This window comes from Lonchura striata, chromosome 2 (genome assembly GCF_050655825.1).
Source record: "Lonchura striata isolate lonStrDom1 chromosome 2, ASM5065582v1, whole genome shotgun sequence".
Taxonomy (NCBI): Eukaryota; Metazoa; Chordata; class Aves; order Passeriformes; family Estrildidae; genus Lonchura; species Lonchura striata.
Genome location: NC_140704.1, coordinates 153,956,029 through 153,982,311, shown reverse-complemented (window position 1 = coordinate 153,982,311; position 26,283 = coordinate 153,956,029). Strand labels below are relative to the sequence as shown.

The 26,283-nt window shown below is 41.6% G+C and overlaps 1 protein-coding gene across 9 annotated transcripts in view; it reads left to right on the top strand.

Moving 5' to 3' along the window:
* Nucleotides 1–26,283, top strand: part of TSNARE1 (t-SNARE domain containing 1) — a 460,205-nt gene that overhangs the window by 253,544 nt on the left and 180,378 nt on the right. For all 9 annotated transcript variants that reach the window (XR_014953137.1, XM_085572620.1, XM_085572617.1 and 6 more), the window contains one exon: nucleotides 18,787–18,859. Coding sequence is in view for 8 of the 9 variants with exons in the window: in XM_085572620.1 (XP_085428746.1) it covers nucleotides 18,787–18,859 (73 nt within the window). In the remaining variant the exon portion in view is untranslated. The remainder of the gene's footprint in view (nucleotides 1–18,786; nucleotides 18,860–26,283) is intronic.

The following is a 26,283-nucleotide window of genomic DNA, read 5'->3' as shown; positions in this document are numbered from 1 at the left end:
GCAGATTACAGAAATGCAGTCTGGTTCTGGCCTGATTGCCCCCTGGCATTGTCTTCTACATCTTTTGTATACTAAGTCCATGCAGTTCGTTATTCCATCCACTCCAGACAATTTCCTCTCATTCCCTGTACACTGGGCATTGCTCTGGATGCAGTCTGGCATTAACATCCAGCTGGCACATCCTACAAGGTCCAAACTCAGCTGCCCAAATTCAGTCTGTTTGGATTCAAGCACCTATTAGGGTATTTTGAGTCCTGGTGATATTTAGCCAGGTCCTACCTAGGTTTTGAGGACACCCTGCTTCTCACCAGGCAGCCAGAGTCAATCCATGTTCCATTTCTCCTGGCAGGTTTTTCCATCCTCCATTCTCAAGGCTTGCCTGGAGATTTTGGTTTTACCTGTCTACCCAGTGCCCCTGTATAATTGTGTCTGCTTCACCTGTGTAGCCTCCAGATGAGATTGTTCAAGTGGTCCTGAGTTTGTGGGCAGTTCTGTATCCAACTCTGCCCCAACGGAGCTCACCAAAAGTTACACCCTTCTGCACCTGAATAGAGCTTTCACATTAACATGGAATTTGCAGGATTATCAAAATAATAGACTGAGAAGTTTTTGGTCTTCTTTTGGGGGATTTTTTGTTATTGCCTCTCCCCACCACTGATTCACCTTTCTGGATCACTTATATATGTATATATTTAAAACTGTGGCATCCAGCAAAATGCCTAGAGGAAGCTGGCTGTTAACCTTTTGTCAGGATGAAAACTGACCTACTTTTAATTTTGGGTTGGTTTTTGTTTGGCTTTTATTATTTTTTTTCCCCCTTTCTTCTTTCTTCTGACCTGCTTTTGCATTTGACATTGCTTTGTACCTCTCTCCATGGCAGTTACCTTCTGTAGTCACCTGAGGAGTGACAACATCACAGACCTCTACAGTCTGAAAAAAAACCTAAAGCAACTGGTTTACACCTTCCTTTTCATTTCCACTGAGTTATCGACTTGTTTAAAGAATTGTGAGGGCTAAGTGAACTGTAATTTTCCTTACAAGGACCAGACTATCACAGCCTTGCATGTGCTTTGTTGTTTTGTTCTGTTTTAGCCATTTTACCACGATGTGTAAGGTTTTATTACTCTATTCATCATTCAAAGAGCCAGGACTTTTTGTAAAGCTCAGTTGTTTGTAACTGGCAATCTGCAACATGGCTTGTTCCTACACAGGGATTAGATGTTCCTGTTAACAAGTCTGGGAGATCCTGCAGGTCATTAGGATTTTTTGTCACCCACAGCAAGGTATTTTTCCCATAACTGGAGGTTTCAGATTTCTCTGCCTGACTTTAAGGTCTTAAAATAATCTATGAAAACACACTTTTAGAACACAGTTCATCCACTATGATTTTAGACATCTGTTCTATCATGAGCTGACCCATGATCAGCTTCTTTCTCTTAATGTACAGTGTAGAATCTCCTTTTATTAATCTCAAACCCTCAAACATACATCCAGAATCAGTGATACCTGTAGGCTGCTTCTTCACCAGACTGTTTGGACAAAATATTTCACGGAATTTTTTTTCTTTTTCATTAGGTGGCACTGATGCATCCCAGCTTCTGTCACCCCCATGTCTTAGAGCACTTCCTCCCTTTTTTTGTCTAAGTTGAGAAGATTTTTGTCACCTGAATTTTTTTTTTTTAATGTGAACTCGCATCTATAGAATAATAAAAATCAGAGAATAATAGAAAAGTTTTGGTTGGAAGGGACCTTAAAGATCATTTAGTTCCAACCCCCCTGCCCCCCCGAACAATGCCACCTACTAAACCAGATTTCTTAGAGCTCTCTCCAACCTGAGCTTGAACAGTTTCAGGGATGGGACACCCCTGGAAGTATTCAATGAAAAATTATTTGTTTTTCAGAGACCATTCTTGACCTATATGTTTTGTGCTTCCTCTTCAAAGCATGGCAGACCCAGATGGTTTCTAGAGTGACTTCTAACCCAAGCCTTTCTATGATTCAGTTCTCTTGAAAATCACAGACTGATGATCCTGTGAGTAAATGCATTTATAAGGCATCAGTCTGGATAATGAAATCAGAGAAAAACAGTGCTCTGATTTTGATGTGTTCTTTTAACTGAACAGATGAAAAGCCTTCCATTTAAGCATGCCTGGGTTATCTAAGTAATATTCTGGCACATTGCCCTTTTTCACCAACATGACTGTACATTACAGCAACAATATGGGCAAAAAAACCTATTCCATGGAGGAAATCCCAGTAATTGAATCTCATGTTAATTGCAGATCAGAAGAAAATAGTTTTTACTATTTCATAAAACTAAGTGAAAATTTGAGCAAGAGAATGGTTGTCCCATGTCAAGATGAAATTTTGCTTTTGGTCTTGCAGAATAATACAAGACCCACTTTTGACCTTGCAAACCAGTGATAGTATCTTGACCCAGACCAACATTTCTGATGCTGGCAAAACATTATTTTTGCTCTAGAGGGGAAGCCATACAAGAAGAGGCTGAGGCAAGTTGGCTTGTTCACCCTGGAGGGGACTGAGGGGAGACCTCATTGCAGTTACAATTTCCTTGTGAGGGGAAGAGCAGGGGCAGGCACTGACCTCTTCTCTGGTGACAGTGACAGGACCTGAGGGAATGGCCTGAAATTGTGTCAGGAGAGGTTTAGGCTGGATATTAGCAAAAGATTCCTCCCCCAGAGAGTGGTTGGGTACTGGAACAGTCTCTTGTGAAGTTTTCTTGCTATGTAAAATCTCCTTGCTGGAACACTGAGCAAACCAGGAATCACCATTGAGCAAACTCAGACTGAGACCCGAAAAATTTTCCTTGGATGGTCACGGATGTGGGGCTCAGTCTCTTCTCCAAAGGAACAAACAAACAAGAGGAGATGGCCTCAAGCTGTGCCAGGGGAGGTTTAGATCAGATATCAGGAAATAAAATTCTTCACAGAGGGGTTATCAAGCTCTGGAACAGGGAAGTGGTTGTGTCACCATTCCTGGAACTGTTAAAAAATGTGTTGATGTGGCACTTGGGGACATGGGTTTAGTGGTGGACTTGGAAGTGCTGGGTCAATGGTTGGACTCAATGTTCTTAAAAGTCTTTTTTTATCTAAATTATTCTTTGGTTTTATGAAATACAAGTGTTGTGGCAAGAAGAGAGCTATCTCAAGGAGGTATAAAAAGCATTCCTTGAGTAAAATTTCTCTCCTCCTGTGTTCTGATATGGATTGTAGCCTATTCTGGTTTGATTTAGGTATTTCTGGATGGCAGGAGGATCACGGCAATCAAGAACACAAAGTACCTTCCCTGGGAGATGAACAGTCCAATTTCTGCATAGCAAGGGAGCAGGGAAATTTTATCCCAGGAGCACTAATGGAGAATTTGTCAGAAAAAAAGATGAAAAGTCCAATAGTCAAGTGAAATGCAGCTGAACTCTCCTGAATTTTAACTTTTTCTCGCTAACACACTTCACATTATGGGATTATTATGGGATTATAATGTCTCTGTGTTAAAGGGGAGAGGAAATCCTCAGCGTTCGTTGCACTCATCTGACTCCCCTTTCTTCTGGAAATAAAGGAGAAGATAAGGAAAGGGAGTGAGGGCAAAGAAAAGGAAAAGAAGAAAATTAAGATTGGAATGAAACCTTGAAATTGGCAGCTGTCAGCAGCCCTCAGGACAAGTGATAAAATGCTGCATTAAAGTAGCTGCAGTGTGAAATGCCATTGACAGAATAACGAGGATGGGAAATCACTTTATAAATGTGCTTACCAGGATAAACAGATGTGACTGAGGGCAACTCCACTCTGTCACTAAACACTTGAAAGGGCAAAATTTATGGCAATCTATTTTCTGTTAAAAAAAAAATAAAAAAAGCCACAATGAAAAGATACAAACTTAAACTCAGAGAGGCTTCAGACAGAGGTGAGGGTTCAGTGCCCGTGTAAAGGTGGGAGTCAGGGCAGGAACACTGTCCTATAATAAACCATTTTGAGAGCCCAATAAATCAAAATGTGTGAATCAAAGGGTGTGATGATGCTGAGGGAAGGGAGGGCTGGTTCCAGACATTCCAGACTTTGCAAAGGCAGGAGCCATTCTGCAGGAATGGCTTGGGGTCTTTCATGGGCAAAATCTGGAAAGGGATGAGGGATGTTATTTCAGATTTCTGCTGAGCTGAGGCTGGCTGGACATGATGGCAGCCCAAATTTAAAGGATTAAGGAGCCTTTGGACAATGCTCTGAGGCACATGGTGTGACTCTTGGGGGTGTCCTGTGCAGGGCCAGGAGTTGGATTTATGATCCTCATGGGTCCCTTCCAACTCAGGATGTTCTATGATTCTATGCTTTTTTTGGGCTTGGTTATGGTAATTAAAACTTTATTCTGTTTCTGTTCTAAATTGCCTCCTCATATTACCACCTAAAGAAATTCTGCAGTTGTGGTTGGTAAGAACTGGACAGAGAGGAAAACCCATGAATTTATGTCAAAGAGATATCAAACAGTGAGGACTTACTGTCACCAGCCAAAACCCCCAAAAATGGCTTTTTCCTTTTGCTTTTAGAACGGTTTGAACTACTTCATGGAATTTTCAGCATTATTCACTAAAGCCTGATAAAAGTATTCTGATGTTACTGAGTATTAAAAAAAAATCAAATATATATGTGGCGTCAATTTGCACCAGGGAAGGTTCAAGTTGGATATTAGGAAAAAATTCTTCAATAAAAGAGTGATCAGACATTGGAACAAGCTTTCTAGGGAAGTGATGGAGTCACCATCCCTGGAAGTGTTCAAAAAATGATGAGACATGGCATTTCATGATATGGTTTTGGGGACGTGGTGGTATTTGGTCAAATATTGAGCTTGATGGTCTTTGCTTTTTTCCAGCATAAAGATTCTATGATTCTTTATCATACTCTATGACAAATCATAATGTGAGGTATGAAAGTCCTCTGTGCTGGAAAAATTATTTATTTTGCCAATCTGAAATTCCTTGAATGGAAAAAGCAATGAATTGCCTGCAGTGTTAGCAGTAAGCAGCAGCCTTTTCAAGGTATGTTCAGTCTGAAAGCAGCTCCCCCACTCCTCCAGTTCTCACCCCACCTCCCTAGATCATTCCAGCTCTTCCAGTGCTTCATCCTTTGAGCCAGAGACACAAGTGTCTGTCTGGGAATGAGCTGAGCTATTCCCCTCTTCAAGTCTAGACTCTCACCTGCCTCATTTGCAAATTAAAACAAAATTAAAATAGCCCATTGAAAGCTAATCTGAACTCAGGGAGCACAAACTGAGCATGATTGAATAGAAATGCTTAAAAGTTTCTAATAAACTGGAGAGCTGAATCCAAATCCTCCTAAATTAGCATTTCCTTGGGGAAGGGGCAATGCAGGTGGGAAGGAAGGCAGGATAATTCACTTCTCTGCTAAGTGACTGGTGGGTTTATAAGTGCAGCAGTATCTGCTCTGTCACTGTAGATGTGCTTGATGGTTTCTAAATGCAGCCCCTGGGACAGGGGCTGGCTCTGGTTTGTTGTCACACACAGCTGATAGATGGCACACTGTTGTCAGGGTTCCCTGCTGCAGATGCCATTGTTCCTTGCTGCTGTCTGATTGTTATCTGCTGCTACTTAATGGCAGAAAGTGTCTTTGTGGCTATTGATAAGTTGGTTAAAGCTTATTGAGCTTCACCTTTTGTTTTTTTGTGGACGAGGATGTTTAACAGAGCAGAGATTTGCTGGATTTGTCTTAACTTGGAAAGGCTGGGGGAGAGGTGCATGATTTAATCAGTTTAGTGACTGGAGCTGATGGGAAGTTTGTGGCTGCATTCTGCAACAATCCCTCTCTCTTTCTGATTTCCAGGGCTTGTACTGATTGCATTGAACATTAGACAAGTGGAGTTAGGAGCAATCTTTAAACATCATCAAATCCTTTTCTCAGCTCTTAAGACAGGATCAACAACCCAAATAATTAACTTCTTATACAGATGTCTCCTGTTGCAGTTTCAGTCCATGAATTTCTGTCATATGGAGGGGGAATATGGAGAACAGGTTATTCCCTTCCTATTTGCAGCAGTTCCACTTGTCAGAAAAGCATTATCACATCTGTTGTGTCCTCCCCACCCTTCCAACCCCACACATCCTGCTTTTTCTACATTGAAAACCACACTAATTCCTATTTTCCCTATCAGGCTGTGTTTCTAACACTTCTGATCATTCCATGGCTTTTCTCTGAACTGTCTCCAGGTGGTCCCCCTGAGATTTGTTGCTCAAAATTGGACACAATATTTTATCTCACAAGTGCTAGCTTTGTCCCCAGCACCTCTCAGCACCTTTGCTTGTTTGTTTATTTCCTTTTTGAGGACTTCTGCCCAGGAAATTGCCTACTATTCTTTATGTCTAACTGTAGAACTTTGTAGTTTCATTATTTGGCTTCATCCCTTTTCCTTACAGTGTTTCCCCATTTTAACTAGATCCCTTTGAATTATAATCATATTTTCTGACAGGCTCAAAATATTTCTGAGCTTCACTGCACCTTCTTATTTATGAACTGTCCTTTCTATGCCATCACCTAAACCATTCCTGAAAAATATTGGTTAGTCCTGGATCCAGTAAAATACCACGAAGTCAGGGTGTGACAAAATCCCCTCCCTCACCTGCTGCTCACTCAGGTTTTGATGCAGCCCAGGACGTGGGTGGCTTTCTGGGCTTCAAGTGCAAATGGCCAGCTCATGTCAATTACTCATCTACCAGCTATTCCCACATCCTTCTCTGCAAGACTGGTCCCATTCCATCTTCCAGTCTCATCAGATTCTGGGGATTGTCCCAGCCTTGTATTTGTCCTTGTTGAACTTTGTGGTGCTGAAATCCTTTCCATGCATCCTTCCAGTCCATTACCAAAGAGAATTTACTGATGAACAAATAGTTTTAAACTATGACTTCTGAGCCAGTTTTACAGTATTTTCATTTAGACTTTGTTTGCTCTACCTGAGTATTTGTCATCTGATTCTTTTCCCCCTCCTCAGGTGTTGCCCTGTTCTGGAAAGGTACCAGGTAACCCTTGACAAATGCACACTTCTTGCTGCTCATTCTCCTGCTGTGTTTTGTGCAACAACAAATAATACATTGGATTATATCCCCCATCATCTGTACAACTGGAGTAGCACAAGGCTGGCATTTAGATATCTGGCCTCTAATTCCCAGACTTTTGGCCTTTGCACTGTTTAGACACTCTCTCTCTCCTGATTCCCCATGAATCTTCAGTTTACAGCTCTAAGGTTGTCTCACTATTTGTTTAAAAATTTCACCACAGTATTTATGAGTCCCAGACAGGTTGAAAATACCTAACCCTAAATCTGAGTTTCACACTCCCAGTGTTGGCTCTCCATTGACTCTGAAGTGAGCCAAGGCAAATTGCTAAGCAGTAAATGTAGAAGACATCAACATATAATTCACCTGCTCTACACCATAAATAATTCCTCCTTCCTCTGGAGATTAAAATGACCCAGACTTTGTTCTCTGGGAGCATCTCCCCCATCTGCCAGTGACACATAAGCAAAACTGTCAAAGTAAAATGGATGATTAATTGTTTGAATTATATATCCTTTCATCAGGGAGCGAGCTGCTCGTTGTTCAGACCCATAATTTTAATTACTGGATGGAATTGCAATCCACAATTTTGATCTGAGAAGAAGCACAAGATTTCTGGATTTGGGGTAGCAGACAGCAGCTGGTGTTATACTGTTTCTGCAAACATAAGAGCTCCAATGCCCACAGCATGAGCAACAAACAGGAGGAGCTGGAAGCCAATCGTGCCTCTGGAAAACTGTGATTGGGAAGAGGGTGGGATGACTCACACAACCAGAGTGCTGCAATGGATCTCTGTAAACTCTTCAGAAGGGACAGCAAGGGAGGAGAGGCAGTGGAGAAACCCTTGTGTCAACAGGGCTGAGTGTTTATGGGTCAGGATAATGGGGAAGGCAACAAAACAGATATTCTGGTGGGAGTCTGTTACAGGCCACCCAGCCAGGATGAAAAGATGGATAAATTGCTCTAGGAGTACCTGGGAGAAGCCTCTTGATGGCTGGCCTTTGTCCTCATGGAAGAATTCAATTTAACCAGGTGTCTTCTGGAAATACAACACAGCAAAGAGGAAAGTGTCCTGGATGTTCCTGGAGCGTGTAGGAGATAAATTCCTGACACAGCTGATGAGTGAGCCAACTAAAGGAGCTGTACCACTGGACCTGTTGGATGCTTTTAACCAGAAATTAGAAATTTTCAACTGGATACTGAGCACAGACAATTGGAAAATAAAGTGAACTGTCACACAGCCTTTAGTGTCTGCCTTAGACATTGGCACCTTTTATATGATAAGAAGGTGTGTGAGAAATGAGAGCATTTTGGCCTGCTTTTTCTATTAGAAATTTGGAGGTGATCCAGAAGGAAATAAATGAGGAAGAAGTATTAAGTATAATTTATGAAGAGAGATTACAGGAATTTACCAATTGAAGGCTCAGAAAGTGCAGCAGTGATTAGTTGAGCCATGATGACTGTGTAGAAATACTTGATGTGTAATAGCATTGAAAAAAGGGGAGAAGAATTTAAAATATTAAGGTTGAAGGTAGTAACAAATTACCAAATAGTAACTAAGGACAGAGAGAAATAAATTAAACATTAAGAAAAAGTCCTCGAATAATGACATGAATCATTTTGGATATAATGGATATTTTTAAAATAGGCAGTCTCTCCTGTATAGAGTGGAGAATAAAACCATGTGAGGGTGTTTGGGAGAGTCAACTTGCAGGAGGTGATACCCATCAACTTTTATTTTCTGAGACTTTTAGCTGCAGTCGTAATTAATTTGTCCTCACATACCTTAACTCAGCATTTGTGCCTTTTAAGTAACCTGCATTATTGACTGAAAGCATGTAAGAAAATTGTCAAGAGCAAAGTTTGCAGTCCACAAAGCCAAAATCTGGGAAAGCCTACAAAGACCATAGCATTTGGCTTTGAAATGCTCAGGGAAATGTAGGGCAGAGAGGGTGTTTTTTTTAAATTGTATGGAGCATGTATCTCCTTTTTGCCCAATTTGTCCCACTGAGGAGAAGATGAACCTTGGGCAGACCTTGGATATGGATTTACTCATGGAGCTGTTGTTCTGTGGATCACTTGATGGCCTGAACAGACATATCCCTTTTTTTGGCTGTGCCTCTTCAGTCTCCTGAAGAACAAGGACAAGATTTCTCCTCTTGAGAGACCCCACCTCGACCTCTGGGACCTCCAACACAAGAAAGATGTTGACCACTTCAAACAAGTCCAGAGGAGGCCACTAAGCTGATCAAAGGGCTGGAGAACCTCTGCTCTGGAGCCAGGCTGGGAGAGCTGGGGTGTTCAGCCTGGGAGAAGAGAAGGCTCCAGAGAGAGTTTAGAGCCCTTCCAGTGCCTGAAGGGGCTCCAGGAGAGCTGGAGAGGGACTGGGGACAAGGGATGGAGGGACAAGACAAGGGGGGATGGCCTTGAGCTGAAAGAGGGTGGGTCTAGTTTGCATATTAGGAGGAAATTCCTTCCTACAAGAGTGGTGAGGCACTGCAAGAGGTTGTGCAGAGAAGTTGTGAATGCTCAATCTGTGGAGGTGCTCAGGGTCAGGCTGGACTGGCTTTGGTTATCCTGGTCTAGGTGCCCTTACCCTGGCAGGAGGATGGAACCAGATGGTCTGTAAGGTCTCCTCCAGCCCAAAGCCTTCTATGATTTTATGATTCCAACCTTCAGTGGGCTCTGTAAGAGACTGTGACTCCCTTCCTCTCTTGCAGCAAACCCATGAACTCCATTTGTAATGAGGACTGAGTTGTGTCCAGACTCTGCACAGGGTACAGCAGCTTCAGCCATTTCTAAACAGAGGGTTGGCAGCATAGCAGCGAGTTGTAAGAAGATGCTGTGTATTTCCCTTGTCTCTTTGTTTTTTTCCTTTCAGTTAGATATTCTCTTTTAAATTGTCAGGAATAAATAGTGCACCTAAATGAATCACTCTGTTGATAGCTGCAGATCAGACTCTGCAATCAGTGTTTTATTTAAGTAAAATAATTGAGCAGCAATTGATAATACATGACAGCTTAAGATTACTCTAATTGCTTGGCTTCCCAGAACACTCCTAAAAAGAAAATGAATTCCTCCATTGTATTTTTTTCTGGCTGCATGACCCTCATGGAAATAAATCCAGAGTGGAGAATGAATAGTGCTGCAAACAAAGTGTAGAAAGTGTTGAAGTTTTTGTCATAATCTTCGGACGGTTTCTATTTTTGAAGATAACATACCACCTGCAATAAACTGCCTTTCCTGGGGCTGGTATCAGTCAGGGTGATAGATTACAACTACTTCCCTCACTGCTGCTATTAGTTTATACATTGCAGCCTGGGGCAGGAAGCAGGAGATGCTAAAGGAAAAGTCAGCATGGAACAAACTGAGTTTGGAGTTTGCTGATGGATTTCCACATCTTTGGTGACTTGGTACCCAGGAGACTTTCTTCTGATCACCTGTAAAAAAGTGGAGCTGTAAATATTAAATGCATTTTATTTTCTTATTTTAAAAAGACTAAGTGTCCCCAGCAAGCATTTTCATTGCATATAAAAAAATAATAACTTTTTTTTTCATAGGTTGCTGTAAGAACTCGTATATCTCACTTTTTTCAGTTGAGACCAATGGCTCCTTGGAGCTGTTGGAGAGCAAAATAAATGTGCAATACAGACAAATAGTTCCTGTTGGACAGATACCTACCACATAAAACACTCCATGACAATTGCATCAAATCACTGTGGTTACTGCCGAGCTCTTGCAGAAAGAAAAGGGATCTGTTGCTCATGGAAGCCTTTTCTTGGACAAGGCTGTGGATTGTTGTTGGTGGACAATTCTGCTCTGGTTTGCATGGCTTTTATGTTTGCCTTTTATATTGTATTTAATTTTTGCTTTTGGGGTGTCACACCAGCAAATTTCACAAACCCGCAGCTACAATCTGTATTTGAAATACAAATGCATATCCTTTATTGGGAGAACCTTCGTCTTCACTGAATATTTTTATTCCTGGTCTACAAAGGCCACAATGTCAGGCATTTCATTATGTCTGTTCATTTTAGGTCCTTCATGTAATTACTTTTGTGCCATTTGATTAGCCTCTATACATATGTGAATTAACTTTGAAGGAACTCCTTAATTCAACTCCAGGGAGCTGGGAAAGGTGAGAAGGCAGAAAATCCCACAAAAACCTTTCTAGCATATCAGAAAACAGAAAAAAAAAGCAATATTTCTGCTCTGTGAGTCTTTCATATCCAGCCTAAGGGTTTGTTGGAAAAGCAAGGATATTAATCTTCCTTTAGTGGTAAAGTAGATAGAAACTTGGCTGTAGGATAGCAAAAGTTTGGATTCATAGTGTGGGTACAGAAACTTTTTTCTGCAACCATGAGAAAATAAATCATAGATTCATAAGGCTGGTTTGGGTAGGGACCTCAAAGATCTCCCAGTTCCAACCCCACTGCCATGGATCAGGTTGCTCAGGGTTTTTGCTTCCAAATATGCATTGTAACATCCCAGAGTCTTGTTCCAGCTGTTCTAACAAGGTAGAAGAATATCAGACATTCAGTAAAGAGAAATAAGATTGCAGCATGTTCCCATTTGGAGAGCAAAGCTGATGTTCACTCTGCAGAGTAATGAAGTCACTTCCCTCCTCATTTCCTTAGTTTGTGGAGCTCCTTTCCTCTTTCACTCTTTGTTGACTTTATGAGTGTCTGGTGGAAGAGGAGACTGGTGGGGATGAAGGAAGAACACTGCAAAATATATAAATTTACTTGTTCTTCTCCATTGTGGGTGAAATTTTAAGCATTCTCCATTTCCTCTGCACCTGGAACTTGTAGCTTAATTCTTTTGTTTTCCACACCCCTCTGACCCTCTTCTCCACACTTGTGAAGCCCCAGCTGGAGCATTGACTCCAGCCCTGGAGAGTTCAAGGTCAGGTTTTGTGGGGCTTGGAGCAGCCTGGTTCAGTGGGACGTGTCTCTGCACATGGCAGGGGTTGGAACTGGGTGATCTTTAAGGTCCCTTCAAACCCAAACTATTCTGTGACTTTATGATTCTGATTTCACGACACAACTGTTGCATCTCAGTTTTCTGATGTGACCCGTTCCTGCTCACATCACTCCTGCTGTCCCTGATATCAAAACTTTCACAGCATTAACTTGAAGACAAAATGGAATCAACACAGCTTTTTTTTTTTTTTTTTTTTTTTTTTTTTTTGGTTAAAACTAAGCAAGGCAAACAATTTTTTCTTTTCTTTTAGTTTTTGTTTACTTGCCTATTATCAGATCATATCAGTGTTCATGCTTATTTTACAACAGAGTGTTTAGCCAGGAAAAAGAAGCCTGAGATTTAAGGTCTGTTTTCTGCTACTGTAGACAGAAATAGGCTATGTTTATATCTCTGCAATCTGCTAAGCCTCAATTGTTCATTTAACACCTGGTGTATGTTCAGGGCAAGTTAATCTTAAAATTATTAGTGTCTGTCTATATACAGTGGCTGTTTATACAGGTGGGAGTATTTGTGGTACAGGAGAATACATGTGTTTATGTGCCTGTATAAATACCCACATGTACATAAATATGGGAATTCACATACCTTTACAAACTGATTAATTTAAAGGAAATTTAGGATGTTAATTAATTTGAAGATCAGAATCAAAGTTGGTAAAAAGAATGCTTTATGTGCTTTTTGATGCTTTATTGTATTTCCCAAATATAAAGTGCAGATATCTACATAAAAGCAGAACTATTGATGACCTCCTCCATTAACACATCTCCTATTTCCAGATCCAAAGGGTTCTTAAAAGGGCAAGCTACCCCTTGTTATGTTTGTGTTATTATATTGCCCTTGGGCAGCCCTGACAAGGGGGAATGACTTTAAACTAGTAGAAGGCACATTTAGAGTAGCTATTTGGAAGAAATTCTTCCCTGTGAGGGTGCTGAGGCCTTGGCACAGGTTGCCCAGAGAAGCTGTGGCTGCCCCATCCCTGGAAGTCTCCAATGCCAGCTTGGATGGGGCTTGGAGCAACCTGGAATAGTTGAGAGTGTCCCTGCCCATGGCAGGGCTTGGAATGAGATGATCTTCAAGGTCCCTTCAACTCCAACCATTCTGTGATTTCATTCTGATCCTGATTCCATGATGATGCACCTGGCAGGATTTGTGACCCTGTGGAGGATCCACCTGAAGAACTGGGAAGGACCCATGTTAGAGGGGTTTGAGGGGGACTGTCTGCCTCGAGAGGGACCCCACAATGGAGCTGGGGAAGAGTGTGAGGAGTAAGAAATGCGTGACAAACCAACCACAGCCCCAGTTCCCTATTCCCCTGTGCCACAGCAGTGGAGGAGGGTGAGAACATGGAAGTGAAGTCCAGGAAGAAGGGAAGGTTAGGGAGAAGTGTTTTGAGATTTGATATTACTTTTCATTACCCTACTCTGATTTTGATTGGTAAGAAATGAAACTGATTTACCCAAATCAAGTCTATTTTGCCTGTGACAGTAACTGATGATCACTCCCTGTCCTTACTCACCCCAAGAGTGTTTTGCTGTATTTCCTCTCCCCCGTGCAGCTGAGGAGGGGAGTGACGGAGCAGCTTCGGTGGGCATGTGCCATCCAGACAGGGGCAGAATGAATAAATACCAGCTGGCAGCTGGCAGGATCTCTGTACTCATCCTTGTTGAGGTGCCCTCTGTGGTCCCTCAGCTCTCTCTGATGAGCTCCAGGCATCTCACCTCCCACAGCCTCTCCATTTGGATCTGGTGGACAGGAACTCCCTTCCTGTTGTGCTTCCTGAGCTGGTGTCCCCAGGTGGGTTCTGGATGGCATCCCAAAGCTCAGCATGACTACTTTAATTATGCAGCATGGTTCTACACTCCCTGAGATGACACAGACCCCTAGGACAGCAAAAGAGAGAGGAAACGTGCACAGGCAAGAGAGGGAGAGAGAAACTCCACACTCTGGCTGTTGTTGAGTCCCAGAGGAGATCTAACTCAGTCTGTAATTGCTGCTCTGGATGGCTTCTGCCCTCAAAACAATTTTCTGCTGGTCTGTTGTTGCTTAGGCTGAATCAGGTTGATTTATTGAATGTCATTTTTTTCTCCCCAGCCATAGACAAGAGAAAAATATTTGTTGAAAGGCTGTTGCAGCAAGATTTAGTTTCTGCCTATCTTGCATCAGAAGCTTGCTCATGTTTTATATTATTTTTTCCTTTTCCTTTCCTTCCCCTGCCTGTCAGAAAGGAATGAGGACAGACAAACACCATGCTCTGATTTGTTTTTCCATGTCCATACGTGGTGGACCACAAGGTAGGAGATGCCCCACAGCTGTTGCAGACAGGACAACACAAGAAACATTTCAGCATCTCTTTGGTAAAACATGACATACACTATAAAGGGCTGTTGGTTGATTTTTGTTTTTCCTTGTTTCTTTATTTTTTCCCCCAAAGATAACAAGCACAAGGGTTTGTTTTGCTTTATTGTGTTTTGGAGTGCTTCCATGTGCAGAAATGTGCACGGGCCTTCTAGGACATCTTTCAGGATCTCCTTGGGGTTTATTTTACAGCTCCCCTGGCTGCTTGCTGCAGAATAAATGATGGGTCAGAATGCGACCTCGCTTGTAAAAATTCAGCAGCTCCTGAATATTGAGGCAGCAATTAATTTAAATGCTAATTTATAGTCCTTTAAAAAATGGATGGCTGGTTTGTGAGTAAACACTAAAGCATGTGCTAAATAGGATAGACCACTGATACTTTTGATCCCATTTTTATACAAACCCAAGGCAAACATTCCTAGAAATGAGTGCTCCTTCCCTTGAGGACCTGAGCTGACACTGATAGAGGAGGCTGGGATCTGTCTCCATGTGAGAGAGGAATTATTGACTACACAGATTTGTTCTGTGTCCTTCTGAGGAGAACATGTTCCCCTCTCTGGTTTATTTAACACCATTCCCATGTCTGGAATACAGCAGTGTCCTTAGGATATCATTAAAGGCAGGATTATGTTGGAGGTTTTCAGTGTGAATAAATCTTCATCCCACAAAGCATGAGAGTGGAAGAGAAAAGAGGTTTTCTTATTTTCTGTCTTGGAAATACTTCAGTAATGCTCATTCTGTGGGGAAATGGGCTGCTGGGATTTATTGTTCCCACAATGGTGACAATGTCTGGGTTTTATAACCTGACTTGCTCACAAATGAATTTCAAAAATGTTGAAATCTTTATCTTGTTAAATCAAAAAATGGGAAATTGAAATTTCTGGTTTATCTGCAAAATCATATTTCCAACCATTTTTGTGTCAGGTTTGGAAATTTAATTTTTTTCTCCAAATCTCAGTACTATGCAGTGACATTATTCACTTATTGAGTCAGGTTAAGTGACTCAAATAGTCCTGCCATTTTAACCTAGTACTTTCTGTTAAGAACTTCCCAAACTAATTTTCCCTGGTGAGAGTTAATCCTCTGGAACTTAAGGGCCTCATTCTTTTCTATCTCTGCTTTTCTCCTCTATCACTTCTCTGCTTTTTTGGCCATCTTTAGCTACTGCCATTTCATTTTATTGTTGACTAATTTAATTATTTTTGTTCCAGAATGGTTGATATTAAATCCTGTCTACTAATCAGAACAATGGATTTCTTCTTTTTGGGGAGAAAAAAAAAAAGAGAAAAGAGAATTTATATGAAACAGTTTAAATCTGTCTCCCTCTTGCTGCAGGATATAGTGAATGAATTGTTGCCAGACAGGAAAGACTGGTGTTAATTAAAACCCAGGGAGCCCCAGCCTAGGTAGCTGGCAGGGAGACAGAATTTTGGGAATGGTGGTGGCTGCTGCACTCCTGGGTTCTGTGGAGTCAGAGATTTATGAGGAGCTGTATTTCATTGTAAATTCTGCATAGTGTGTGCAAACATGGGGAACCAAAGGCAGTTTGATTTTCCTAACAAACTCTGATGCCTGGCAAGTTCAGAGGTACTTGGGGATGGAGCAGACCTGGCAAGAAGGATCAGGAGTGTAGCTCCAAGGTATATTCCATTATGGAAGCTCTTTATTTCTGGATATTTTTCTTTCTTCTATTTCTTCCTTTGTTTTCCTTACATATATCAAGGGCTTTGAAACTTCGCATTGCCAGGTTAAATTATTCAACAGATTTCTTGCTTCAGGTCAGGTTGTTTTTGTGCTCTGTGCTTTATAACTCACCCGTTTGTTTTTCCTCAAGTGCAGTAGTCGCAGCTTTTCCTTCCTCGCAACTCAGCGCTGGCTCTCACTGATGCATATTTGCTAAACAGTAATTTTAAGTGTTATTGCAACATTATGGAAAGGATCTATACTCTGCAGCTGCAGATGGTTGGTTTCAAGTACCTGAATACAAATGGCAAAGCTGAGCCAGCACCGTTCGCACACAACGTTGAATTTTCTTTGTCATTCTTCTCTGCCTCACCCAATATCTGGGGATCAGGACATAGACAGCCCAGCTCCTCGTGGCTAAATTACCTGGGAAGGGTGCTCTAAGAAATCAATGTATCATCTTTTCTATTCCAGTGGAAATGCTTGGGGTGGGTGGGGGCACGTGTAATTCAATATATTGCAAAAAACTCTGTCTAACCAAATGTACGTGCAAAAATATATTCGTGAGTTTTAAGCCACCTTCACTTAAAGTGCTGAAAAAGAAGCACAACAAAATAAAGCAGACTGAAGTGTAGAAAGGATTGTGCTTATATTGCAAGGAACAGACACAGAAAATTATGTCAGTGACAATTTAGCCAAGAGAGACAAATTAGCATTCTGGGCTTTTTTAGTATTATTTTTTTTTTTTCTCTGTTTTCCTTAATCATCTTTTTCAAAGCAGTTAAACAAGAGCAGTGCAAGACATTAAAGTTAATTCTCTGTTCTTCACATTTTGCTGAACTTTAACATTCTCCCTTAAAATATTTTTACAAAAAGCTCAGAAAATTTCCCTACACAATAAAAAAATCTCCACTAATTTCTCCTCATTTCCCAGTAAGGATTTACTAACATACTGCTTAAACTTCATTGTTTTGCAAAATATTCTGCAGTATTTACAAGTTAGGAATAATACCATCCATAATTAAAGCTTCATTATGCTTGACAAATCAAGGAATGAAGTACATTTTGTGGTGCATTACTCAGTCTTTGGTTGGGGGAGTGTTTTTTGCTTTATTATGAGTTCTCACAGCTTTTTCAATCTTTTTCTTTTCCTCCATCTTCAGTTATTCAACAATTTGGTCTATTCTAGCCCTCACAGTGGGACTCCCAGACCTCATTTTAAATTGATGCAGTTCTATTGCATTACGTGTTGAAGTGTTATGCCAGTTATATTCTCATAGCAAACTTCAGTAGGAGGACGTGGATTCATTCTGCACCATTTTCTAAATTTGTTAGTGGGGAAATGGAGTCCTTTAAAAAGCGTGGTGGAGGCAATTGGATCTTTTGGGATGAGCATGGAATCCCAGAGTGGGCCAGGCTGGAAGGGACCACAGTGGGGCCATCTGGTCCCACCTCCCTGCTCCAGCCACCCCAGAGCACAGGCACAGGATTATGTCCAGACAGTTCTGAGACTTCTCATTATCCTGCTCTGATCTTGTTAGTAATAAATTCAATTAATATCTGTCTGTTTTGCCCATGATGATATTTGGAGGGCAAGGTCTCCTGGTCTTCCATTATGTTTTCAGTCCCCTGTTTACTTACAGGGGAGGGTGGTAGAGCAGATTTGGTGGGTGCCTGTCATCCAGCCATGCTCAAACAATACACAGGGTTCCGTGGATTTACAGCTTGCCAGACAATCTGTGGAAACTCCATCCTTGGAGGCACACAGAACCATGCCCTGAGCACCCTACTTTAGTTTTCTGCTCTGAGAAGGGCTTTTGGGCTAAATAATTTCCAAAGGTTCCTGCTCAAAGGTTCCTGTGATTCTCTGACTTGTAAGGCTAAAAAAATATACATCCTTTTTTAGTGCCTTTTTTTCTGCTCTGGTAATGCTGCCACACTGGTAGTGAATTTAGCAGTGTCTATATTATTATGTCTATTATTGCTAAATTAATTCTTTTTAGAGGAGACAGTGTCATATGATGTCAACATATGCTCACATTTGCTCTTTTATATGGTAAGTGTTCAGAAATTAAGGAAACAAACTCGTGGGTAATTTGCTGTGTTTTCACAGAGATTTCAGAGCTGAATGCAGTTACTTTTTTTTTTTTTTAACTATTTGAAAACATATAAATGAATCTGTTCATCAAACAGCTCTTTCCTTATTGCCATACCTAAAAGGTAATTTTAAATTCAGGGAGTTTTTGATTGTATCCATCAGTTTATGAATAGCATCAGATGGTTGCTGTGCTGAGATGGCCTTTTTCTGTGTAGGAGAAAACAGTCCAGGAGGAATGGCCTGCATCACTAATAACTTTTTATGAAAGAGAAGGGTTTGCCACTGTTGTTTTTCTTGTTGCTTTTCCTTAGTCCTCCACAATTCTGAAAAGCAAACATACAATCTGATCATTCCACTTGCTCCTCTCACAAAGATTGAGTCAGCTGCCTGACTTAGATCCATCAAACCATTCCTGGATCTAATTCCATGAGGGAATTTTTTTTATTATGGGAGCATTGTAACTTTCCCTTTCACCTCTCTGCTGCTGGAGATTCCTGGGTTTGTGTTTTTCTTTGCCAAGCTGGACTGTGGAACGTGCCTTTCGTACTTCGATATTCCCCATTCCTGGGTAATGTTAGGATTTCTGTCTTTTCAGAGCGACATGTTGGATGTGAACCAGATCATCAAAGACTTGGCCTCCATGGTGCACGAGCAAGGAGACACAATAGGTAGGTGTCACATGAAAATTATGGGCTTTATTTCTCTCTTCCACCATCCCAACATGGTCTTGTCCCTCACGAGCAGCCCTGTGTTGATACTGTGATCATTTTCACTGTGTTTTGAGCACTTTGTACATCCAGAGATGGTTGGATCTGACAAGCTGCCCTGTGCAATAAGGTTCTTATGTTATGGACAGTTTGCTGGTAGATTTAGCATAAAATAGAATTCACAGGGAGATGAATCCATTCCCTTTTGACTGCAGAAAAGGAAGCTGGAGAACATATGGCATTAACTGGAAAGTGATCCAATTCTTTCTTTCTACCTGGAACTGCAATAAAACAACAATAGGAGTAGCAATTATGATGACGATGATTGTTAAAATTAGAGAAAATTAAGCAGCTTTTTGTTTATAAATAGAATTTTCATTCCACATAGCAGGGTGTGTCTAATTAAATTTATGGAAGTCTGACATCAAGATGTGCTCATATAAAGTCTGAAGTTTCTGCCCATTAGTTGATCTGCTCTTGTTCTGCAGCTACCAATGTCTAGGAAAAAAATGTGTGGAGAAAATTGGGAAAAGAGATGAGAGTAACTTCTAGTCCTATCTTTAGGAGCAGCCCATCACTGGGAGCCACCATTTCTTGTGAACAGAGGGAGAAGACACTTTAGATCAGCTCTCTCCGACCTTTGTCACTGCTCTTTTCTGATGATGTCAAGAAAAATCAACTTTTTTTCTCTATATCTTGTTTTTATATGTACAATAATAATATGTGGTACTTCTGAAACAACTGCCCACTTCCAAAATTGGGAGCTAATTGTCCTAAAGGCTGCTTGAGGGATCTAAGCTCCAGAGCAGCAGGATTTGTGGGGATATTTCTCACCCAAAGGCTCAGCTGGAATTCTCACTGGTGCTTCTGGGAGCCAGAACAAGTCCTAAGACAGCCCTATGCAGATTTAAACAGTGGAAGCTCTTCTCTGCTGCTTATTAATCACTCTGGATTTCTTTGGCAAGTTCATATCTCAGCATAAAATACTTTCTTTCACACTGAATGAGTGATCTACACCCCTCTGAGAAACACCACTCAGGTTCACAGGGGCAGCAAAAAAAAATCAAAATCTTATTTAAAATCAGTTTTGAGTACATTTTTCTTTTTCTACTTATTTTATTTCTTTTCCTCATGATGCTGTTTTGAAAGCTTATTTTCTTGCATGGATAACTTTGGAGCCCGATTCATCTCTAAAAGCACATCAGATGCTAATGCCTTGAGGGACATGACAACATACATCAGCTAGCTTCAAGATCCTCACAACTCCTTTTCTTAAGGCAATATTTATTACTTTAAGACTTTACCCATGCATAGAAGCCATCCCAGTATTAACTTCCCTGTGAGGAGCTGTTAGATTAAGTAGGACATTTTGTCTTTGAGCCAACATAAGGTTTTTTGTGGGTTTTTTTGTTGTTGTTCCTCTTACACTCCAGCAGATTTTTAACAGTTTTTTTTTAAGGATTATCTTTTAATCCTGACAGGCAATTGACGTATCTTCCCAGCCAATTGCTGAAGGGTCCTACTGTTTATCTTGTGACATTCATATTACACAAAAGTAAGGGAGATAAAGAATCAGGAGGCAAGAGATGTTGAAACCCCCACAGTGAAAATTCCATGATGACAAGAGACAGCTCTCTTGGCACTTGTTTTATTTTTTTCAGTCCATTCCTCTGACATGCATGGAATTAAAGCTCTGTGTGTGGTTGTCTGGAAAACTCAGGGAAAATAAAAAACCAGGGAATATGAGATGAGCCCCTCTGAAAATGCTCACAGAGAAAACCCCTCTTTGGATCACCTGAGCTGGGGAGAATTGTGGGGAGAGTTTTTCTGGTTTGTGCACGGCACAGGCAGAGTAACCCTTGTTTCTTACAAAAATCTAAAAGGAGATTTTCTGGCATGTGGGCCAGCTCCTTAATGAACACTCTGATAACACTCTCTCCTTAGGGGAGAGACAGCAATTTCTGCCATTCAGGGAAGAAATAGAATGCAGACTTGGGAGAGGATGATCACTCTTATTTTGTGTCTTCTGCAAACAAACTCTGTGGCCAAGTTCCTGGCATCTCTTTGATACAAATATTTAATTATAAATCACCATCAGTGAGCCCAAGCCTTTGAAACCAAAACAAGCCAATGGCCTGGCTTAGCTGGGAATCAGCAGAGTTTTCCCAACACAATCCTGCAGGAGCTCTTGGCAAAATCATCCCGGGGCAGCTTGATCAAATTGGCTGCTGATGAGGGGAAAGAGGGCAAGCAGGAGGACACTAATAGGAGAAAACAATAATTGGCTGAAGAATTGGTGCTGGTGGCATGGTTTGGGGCTCAATGGGACCCCGTGTGGGGATTTGCAGCTGCTTTGGAGAGATGGGATCCACCACAGAAAGAGAATTTTAGTAATGGTGGGAGAGGGAGGGTGTGACCAGCAGTCCTGTGAGAGCAGAGGAGAGGATTGCTGAAAAAAGGACACAGGGTGGTGTGGCAGGAAGGATTCCCAAAGCCACCAAAATGAGGTGTGGGCAGGGTCACTGTCAGAACTGGAAGTGAGCAGGGAGGTGCCGACCAGGCACCACCATCATGGATGAAAATCCCAAATCCTCAGCAGGAGCTGAGCACTCTGGGGTGCTCAATGCACAAAGTATCAGGAATAAACCTGAGGTGTTAAGGGATCTGTGTGAAGTTGCAGAGCTACAGTTTTGTTGGGTTCATGGAGATGTGGTGGGTTGGCCCCTTGATGAAGTGTTGCCTTGGAGGGATGTAGGCTCTTTTAGGAAGGGCAGGGTAGGAAAAGGAGGAAGAGTTACCCTTTATAGAGAGAGCAGCTGGAGTGCATGGGAAGCTGCCTGGGGATGGATGAGAAGCTGATGGGAAGTTTATGGGTCAGGATTAAAAGGAGGACAGCAAAGTGGGTTCGGCCCTCTACAGACAGTGAGGAACAGCCTCACCTTTGCAGACTGATCCTCACAGGGGATTTCAACCACCCCAATATCAACTGGAAGGACAACACAGCAGGGCATAAATATTCCAGGAGGTTCTGACACGCATGGAGGACAGCTTTAGGGATCTGATGTACAGATGGGAAAATCTTCAGATGGCCAGAAGAGGTTCATCTCCAATAAATTTTACTGTCCTGGCAGCAGAAGGATTCTGGAGCCAAAGCATCCAAGGATTCAGAGCTTGGCACTGTGAGAAGTAAATTCTGTTGGAGGTGGTTGCAACAGCAACAATCACTCCTTTCCATACTCGTAGATGGGCACTCAGCTGAGCTGTAAGTTCCCCAAAAGTCTGAAACATTCCCAGTATTTCACACTGAGCATCTCTATTTCATATGTGCAAGTTTGTACTTTGATTGGTGGTACTCTTCCATGGAATCAGTTTTGTGATTGGTGTTAGGGAGAAGAGAATCCTTAAATCCTCCCTTCCTCTGAAGAAAGTGTCAGCAACACAGCTGCTAATATTTGTATTGGAACCTGATGAAAGCAAGTGCATGTTTGTCCAATTTGTAGGCTTCTGTTTGTCTTGTAAATGAGAAGAAAGTTGACCTGAATATGAGTTAGTGCTCCTTTTTTTTTTTTAAATATATTTTTATTTTTATTTTTTTTTATTTTTGCCCATGGCAAAAGGAAATTATCTGTGTTTTAGAAAAGCTGTTTTTCCATGCTACCTCTGTATGGAACCCTAATAGTTATGCCAGAATAACACTCAAAAACTACAGCCCTTATCTAAACTGCTCTAATTCAACTTCCACCACTTCTAACACTGTTTACAGCTCCATTGCATTTTACAAAGGCACAAAGAAAGACCCACATCGTTCTGAAAACATTTTGCACTTTTAAAAGCATCACATTTCTGACTCTTCTGAGCAGTTTTGGAACCAAGCTTTCTGTATATGTATCCTTCCCTAAAGTAGGAAAAGAGCTCAAGCTCACACAGGGGCCACCTATTTTAATCTAGCAAGAGCAGCAACACAGGAAGGAATTTACCAGTTCTCTACTTCTTTGTTAAGAAGGAATGTGAACAAATCTATTTTGCACAGCAAATCTCACTGACTGAAAGAATCATGGAGAATTTGGGTTGGAAGGGACCTTAAAGATCAACCAGTTCCAACCCCCTCCCATGTGCAGGGACACCTTCCACTATCCCAGGTTGCTCCCAGCCACATCCAGCCTGGCCTTGGACAATTCCAGGGATGGGACTTCTTTGGGAAGCCACAGCTTTTCTGGGAAACTTGTGTCAGAGCCTCACCACCCTCACAGGGAAAAATTTCTTCCTACTAAACCTACTGTATTTTTGTTTTAATTCATTCCCTCCTGTCCTGTCACTCCAGGCTCTTGTAAATAATTTCTCTCCATCTTTCTTGCAGGCTCCTTTCAGGTATCTGAAGGCCACAATTAGGTGACCAAAACCCTTCTCTTTTCCAGTTTGAACAGTTCCAATTGTCTCAGCCTTTCCTCTTAGGAGAGGTGCTCCATCCCTCTAATTAACTTGGCCTCCTCAGAAAAGATCAATGTCCTACTGTGCCAAGCTTAAGATTTCCTCAGACTTTTTGTTTAGCCCAATACTTATCCAGACTTAAATATTGGTGCTACTTGGCTTTCGCTTCACTTCACATCACTTGACTCTTGAAGTCTAGACTTTATATCTATAAATAACTGGGTGAAAAAGATTCTTAACGTGCTCTAAAGTCGATGGTCCTTCACTTAACAAACATCGCTGCCTGGTATCTGTCAGGCTGGAGCCCAGAGACCTGGAAAAAGAATTAAAGACATGTCAGCTGTTGCTTTCCTTCAGTCAGGAGGAACTTCTTGATGGGCCAATGTGTTCAGTCCTTGAGTGATGCTGCCATTCACAGAAGTGCCACATTGTCACTTATTACCTAGTCGTGGTAACAATGACAATGAACTTACTTCAAAGGAAAAGGGATTTGCATGAATGCAAATGAGTTGCATATTTTGGAAGCTTTGGAATGCAGGGAGGGTTTTTCAGTTTGGGGTTTGCGGTTTTTTTTATTTTATTTTTTTGGGTTTTTTTTCCTGTGAAATCAAGTCCACTTTGTTGCCTTTCTGACCTGAAGGCTGGTTTGACATGTAAACACTGTCAAGAGGGCCCATCAGCACATCCTCCTCCAGTCTGGCTGCCTGGATGGCACAGCCAGGAGTCTGTTGTCAGACTGCAAACTGAGCTGGGAAATCATTCAGCTGGAGCCTTAACTAAACACTCCCGAGTCATGTGCCTCAGCTGGGACATCTGCAGAAAATGAACACATCTCGAGAAGAGTGCCCAAAATACCTGAATGTAACAGCTTTAATATCCCTGATCAGCTGCGTGTGGCCTGCCAAGTCTCTCCTTTGGTTAAGATCCCCAAGTGATCTCAGAGGAGGCTGCTATGGGAATGTGTATATTTATGTTCTTATTGGTTCCTGATGGATTGGGAAATCTTCTTTTGGCTGTGTTGCTTTCAGCCACTTGATAAGACCCAGAGTAACGTGTCAGTACAGAGCACAGCCCATGAAAGAAGGGTTCACCGGGGTGTTCCTGAATCTATTCCACTTCCCACCTCTTTGTCCACCTTCAGTTTATGCCCTGTCATCAGTTGTGTTTCTGCTAAGTCTAACAAAGCTTTATTGCAAACCACCCCAGCCGCTGAAATTGTATGGTTTTATAATCCTTATTATCCTTAATTACCTTGTAGGCAACAATTTGAAGGCCATGGTCAGTGGGTCACTGGCACAGGTTGCCCAGAGAAGCTGTGGCTGCCCCACCCCTGAAGGTGTTCAAGGCCAGGTTGGATGGGTCTCTGCTCAGCCTGCTCTAGTGAAGGTGCCCCATGGCAGAGGGTTAGAACGAGATGATCTCTAAGCCAGATCATTCTGTGATTCTCTGGTGTGTTTGATATCACTCACCTTTCCCTGTTTATCTGGACTGCAGCAGTGGTGGCCTCCACTGACACTCTGGGCAGGGCTGGACACCCTCGGTCTCATGGAGGTGCTGCTTGGTGACCTCTGCTGTGACAAAGTTGTTGGAGCCACGTGTGGGCTACTGCGATCTCTGACCGACTCATTTTACTCGAGATAACAAGCAGAACAAAAATTGCATGAGCTTTTGTGTTTGCCTCCTCCTCCCGCTCTCTGTGAGTGATTTTTGTGTCATCCTTTGCACGGGGACTCTCACATTCAGCTCGCGTGCTGGCAGTGCTGGTAAAGCAGCACATGCTGGTTTACAAGGAGAAGAGTGATGGGCAACTCAACACTTGCAAATTTCCCAATGCCTAAAGATTTGTCTGCTGTGTTTATTTCTGTGTTTGACCCTCGTAATGCGATTGGGCTGGTATAATTACAGTTAATGAGCCAGCTAATTTTGTACAAGAAGCAAGGCTCTTCCTTCCACGAGGTTTATTGCCACCCATAGGATTCTTCTCACATCAATTTATCCAAAGCAGTTTTGGGGAAGTTAGAACTGCCGTGGTCTCAGTTTCTAATAAAGCTGCAATTGAGCAGTAAATGTCAGAAAGGCAGAAGCTGCTCAGGTGGGTGGTTTATTTCTGCTGGGAGGTGCAATTCTCTGCCAGACTGTTTGGGAAACATGACTTGAGCAATTTAAGTAAATCAAATGAGCCATGTAAAGCAAAAGAGGTCAAGTAAGTAGTAAATATCAGTGACCTTGCGTGGTAGGTAAAATATATGATCTTTCCAAGACAGCAAACAGAAATAAAATATATTTATTTCTATGAATCCACACCCCTACCAACCTTATTATTCTGGTGACAAACTCAGATTGAAACTTCCTTCATCAGCAGTAGGACTTGATAACTCAGCTGTGTGATGGAAAGTGAGTTTTGTGTTAATTGTAGACAAAAATGGACTTCTGAAAAATGTTGGATGCAAATTAAATGAAGGGATTTATTAAACTCTTTCAATTCACCAGATGGATTTGGAAAATAAAAAAATTATGTTTATTTCTTTTTTTTTTATTTGTAAATTTAAATAAACATATATTGTTTTTCTTTAACTTGGATGTTTACAGAATTAAAAAAAAAATGTGTTGAGTGTAAATCACAAGAAAAAGGTTTCCCAGAGAAGTTATGGACTCCCCATCCCTGGAAGACTCAAGGCCAGGTTGAACAGAGCTTGGAGAAACCTGGGACAGTGGAAGGTGTCGCCTATGGCAGGGGATTGCAACAAGATGATTTTAAGGCTCCTTCCAATTCAAACCAGTCCATGATTCTCTGGTTCTGTGAAAAGAAAGGGTGTGCTACAGACACGTATCTGGAATTTCCCATTCAAAGCTATTCGAGCTGTTTTTCCCTGTAAATTACTTTCAGAGAATATTTGGGGAATAAAAAAATCTGACACACCCATAAATTACTTCACAAAAAACCCCCAAAAAACTCT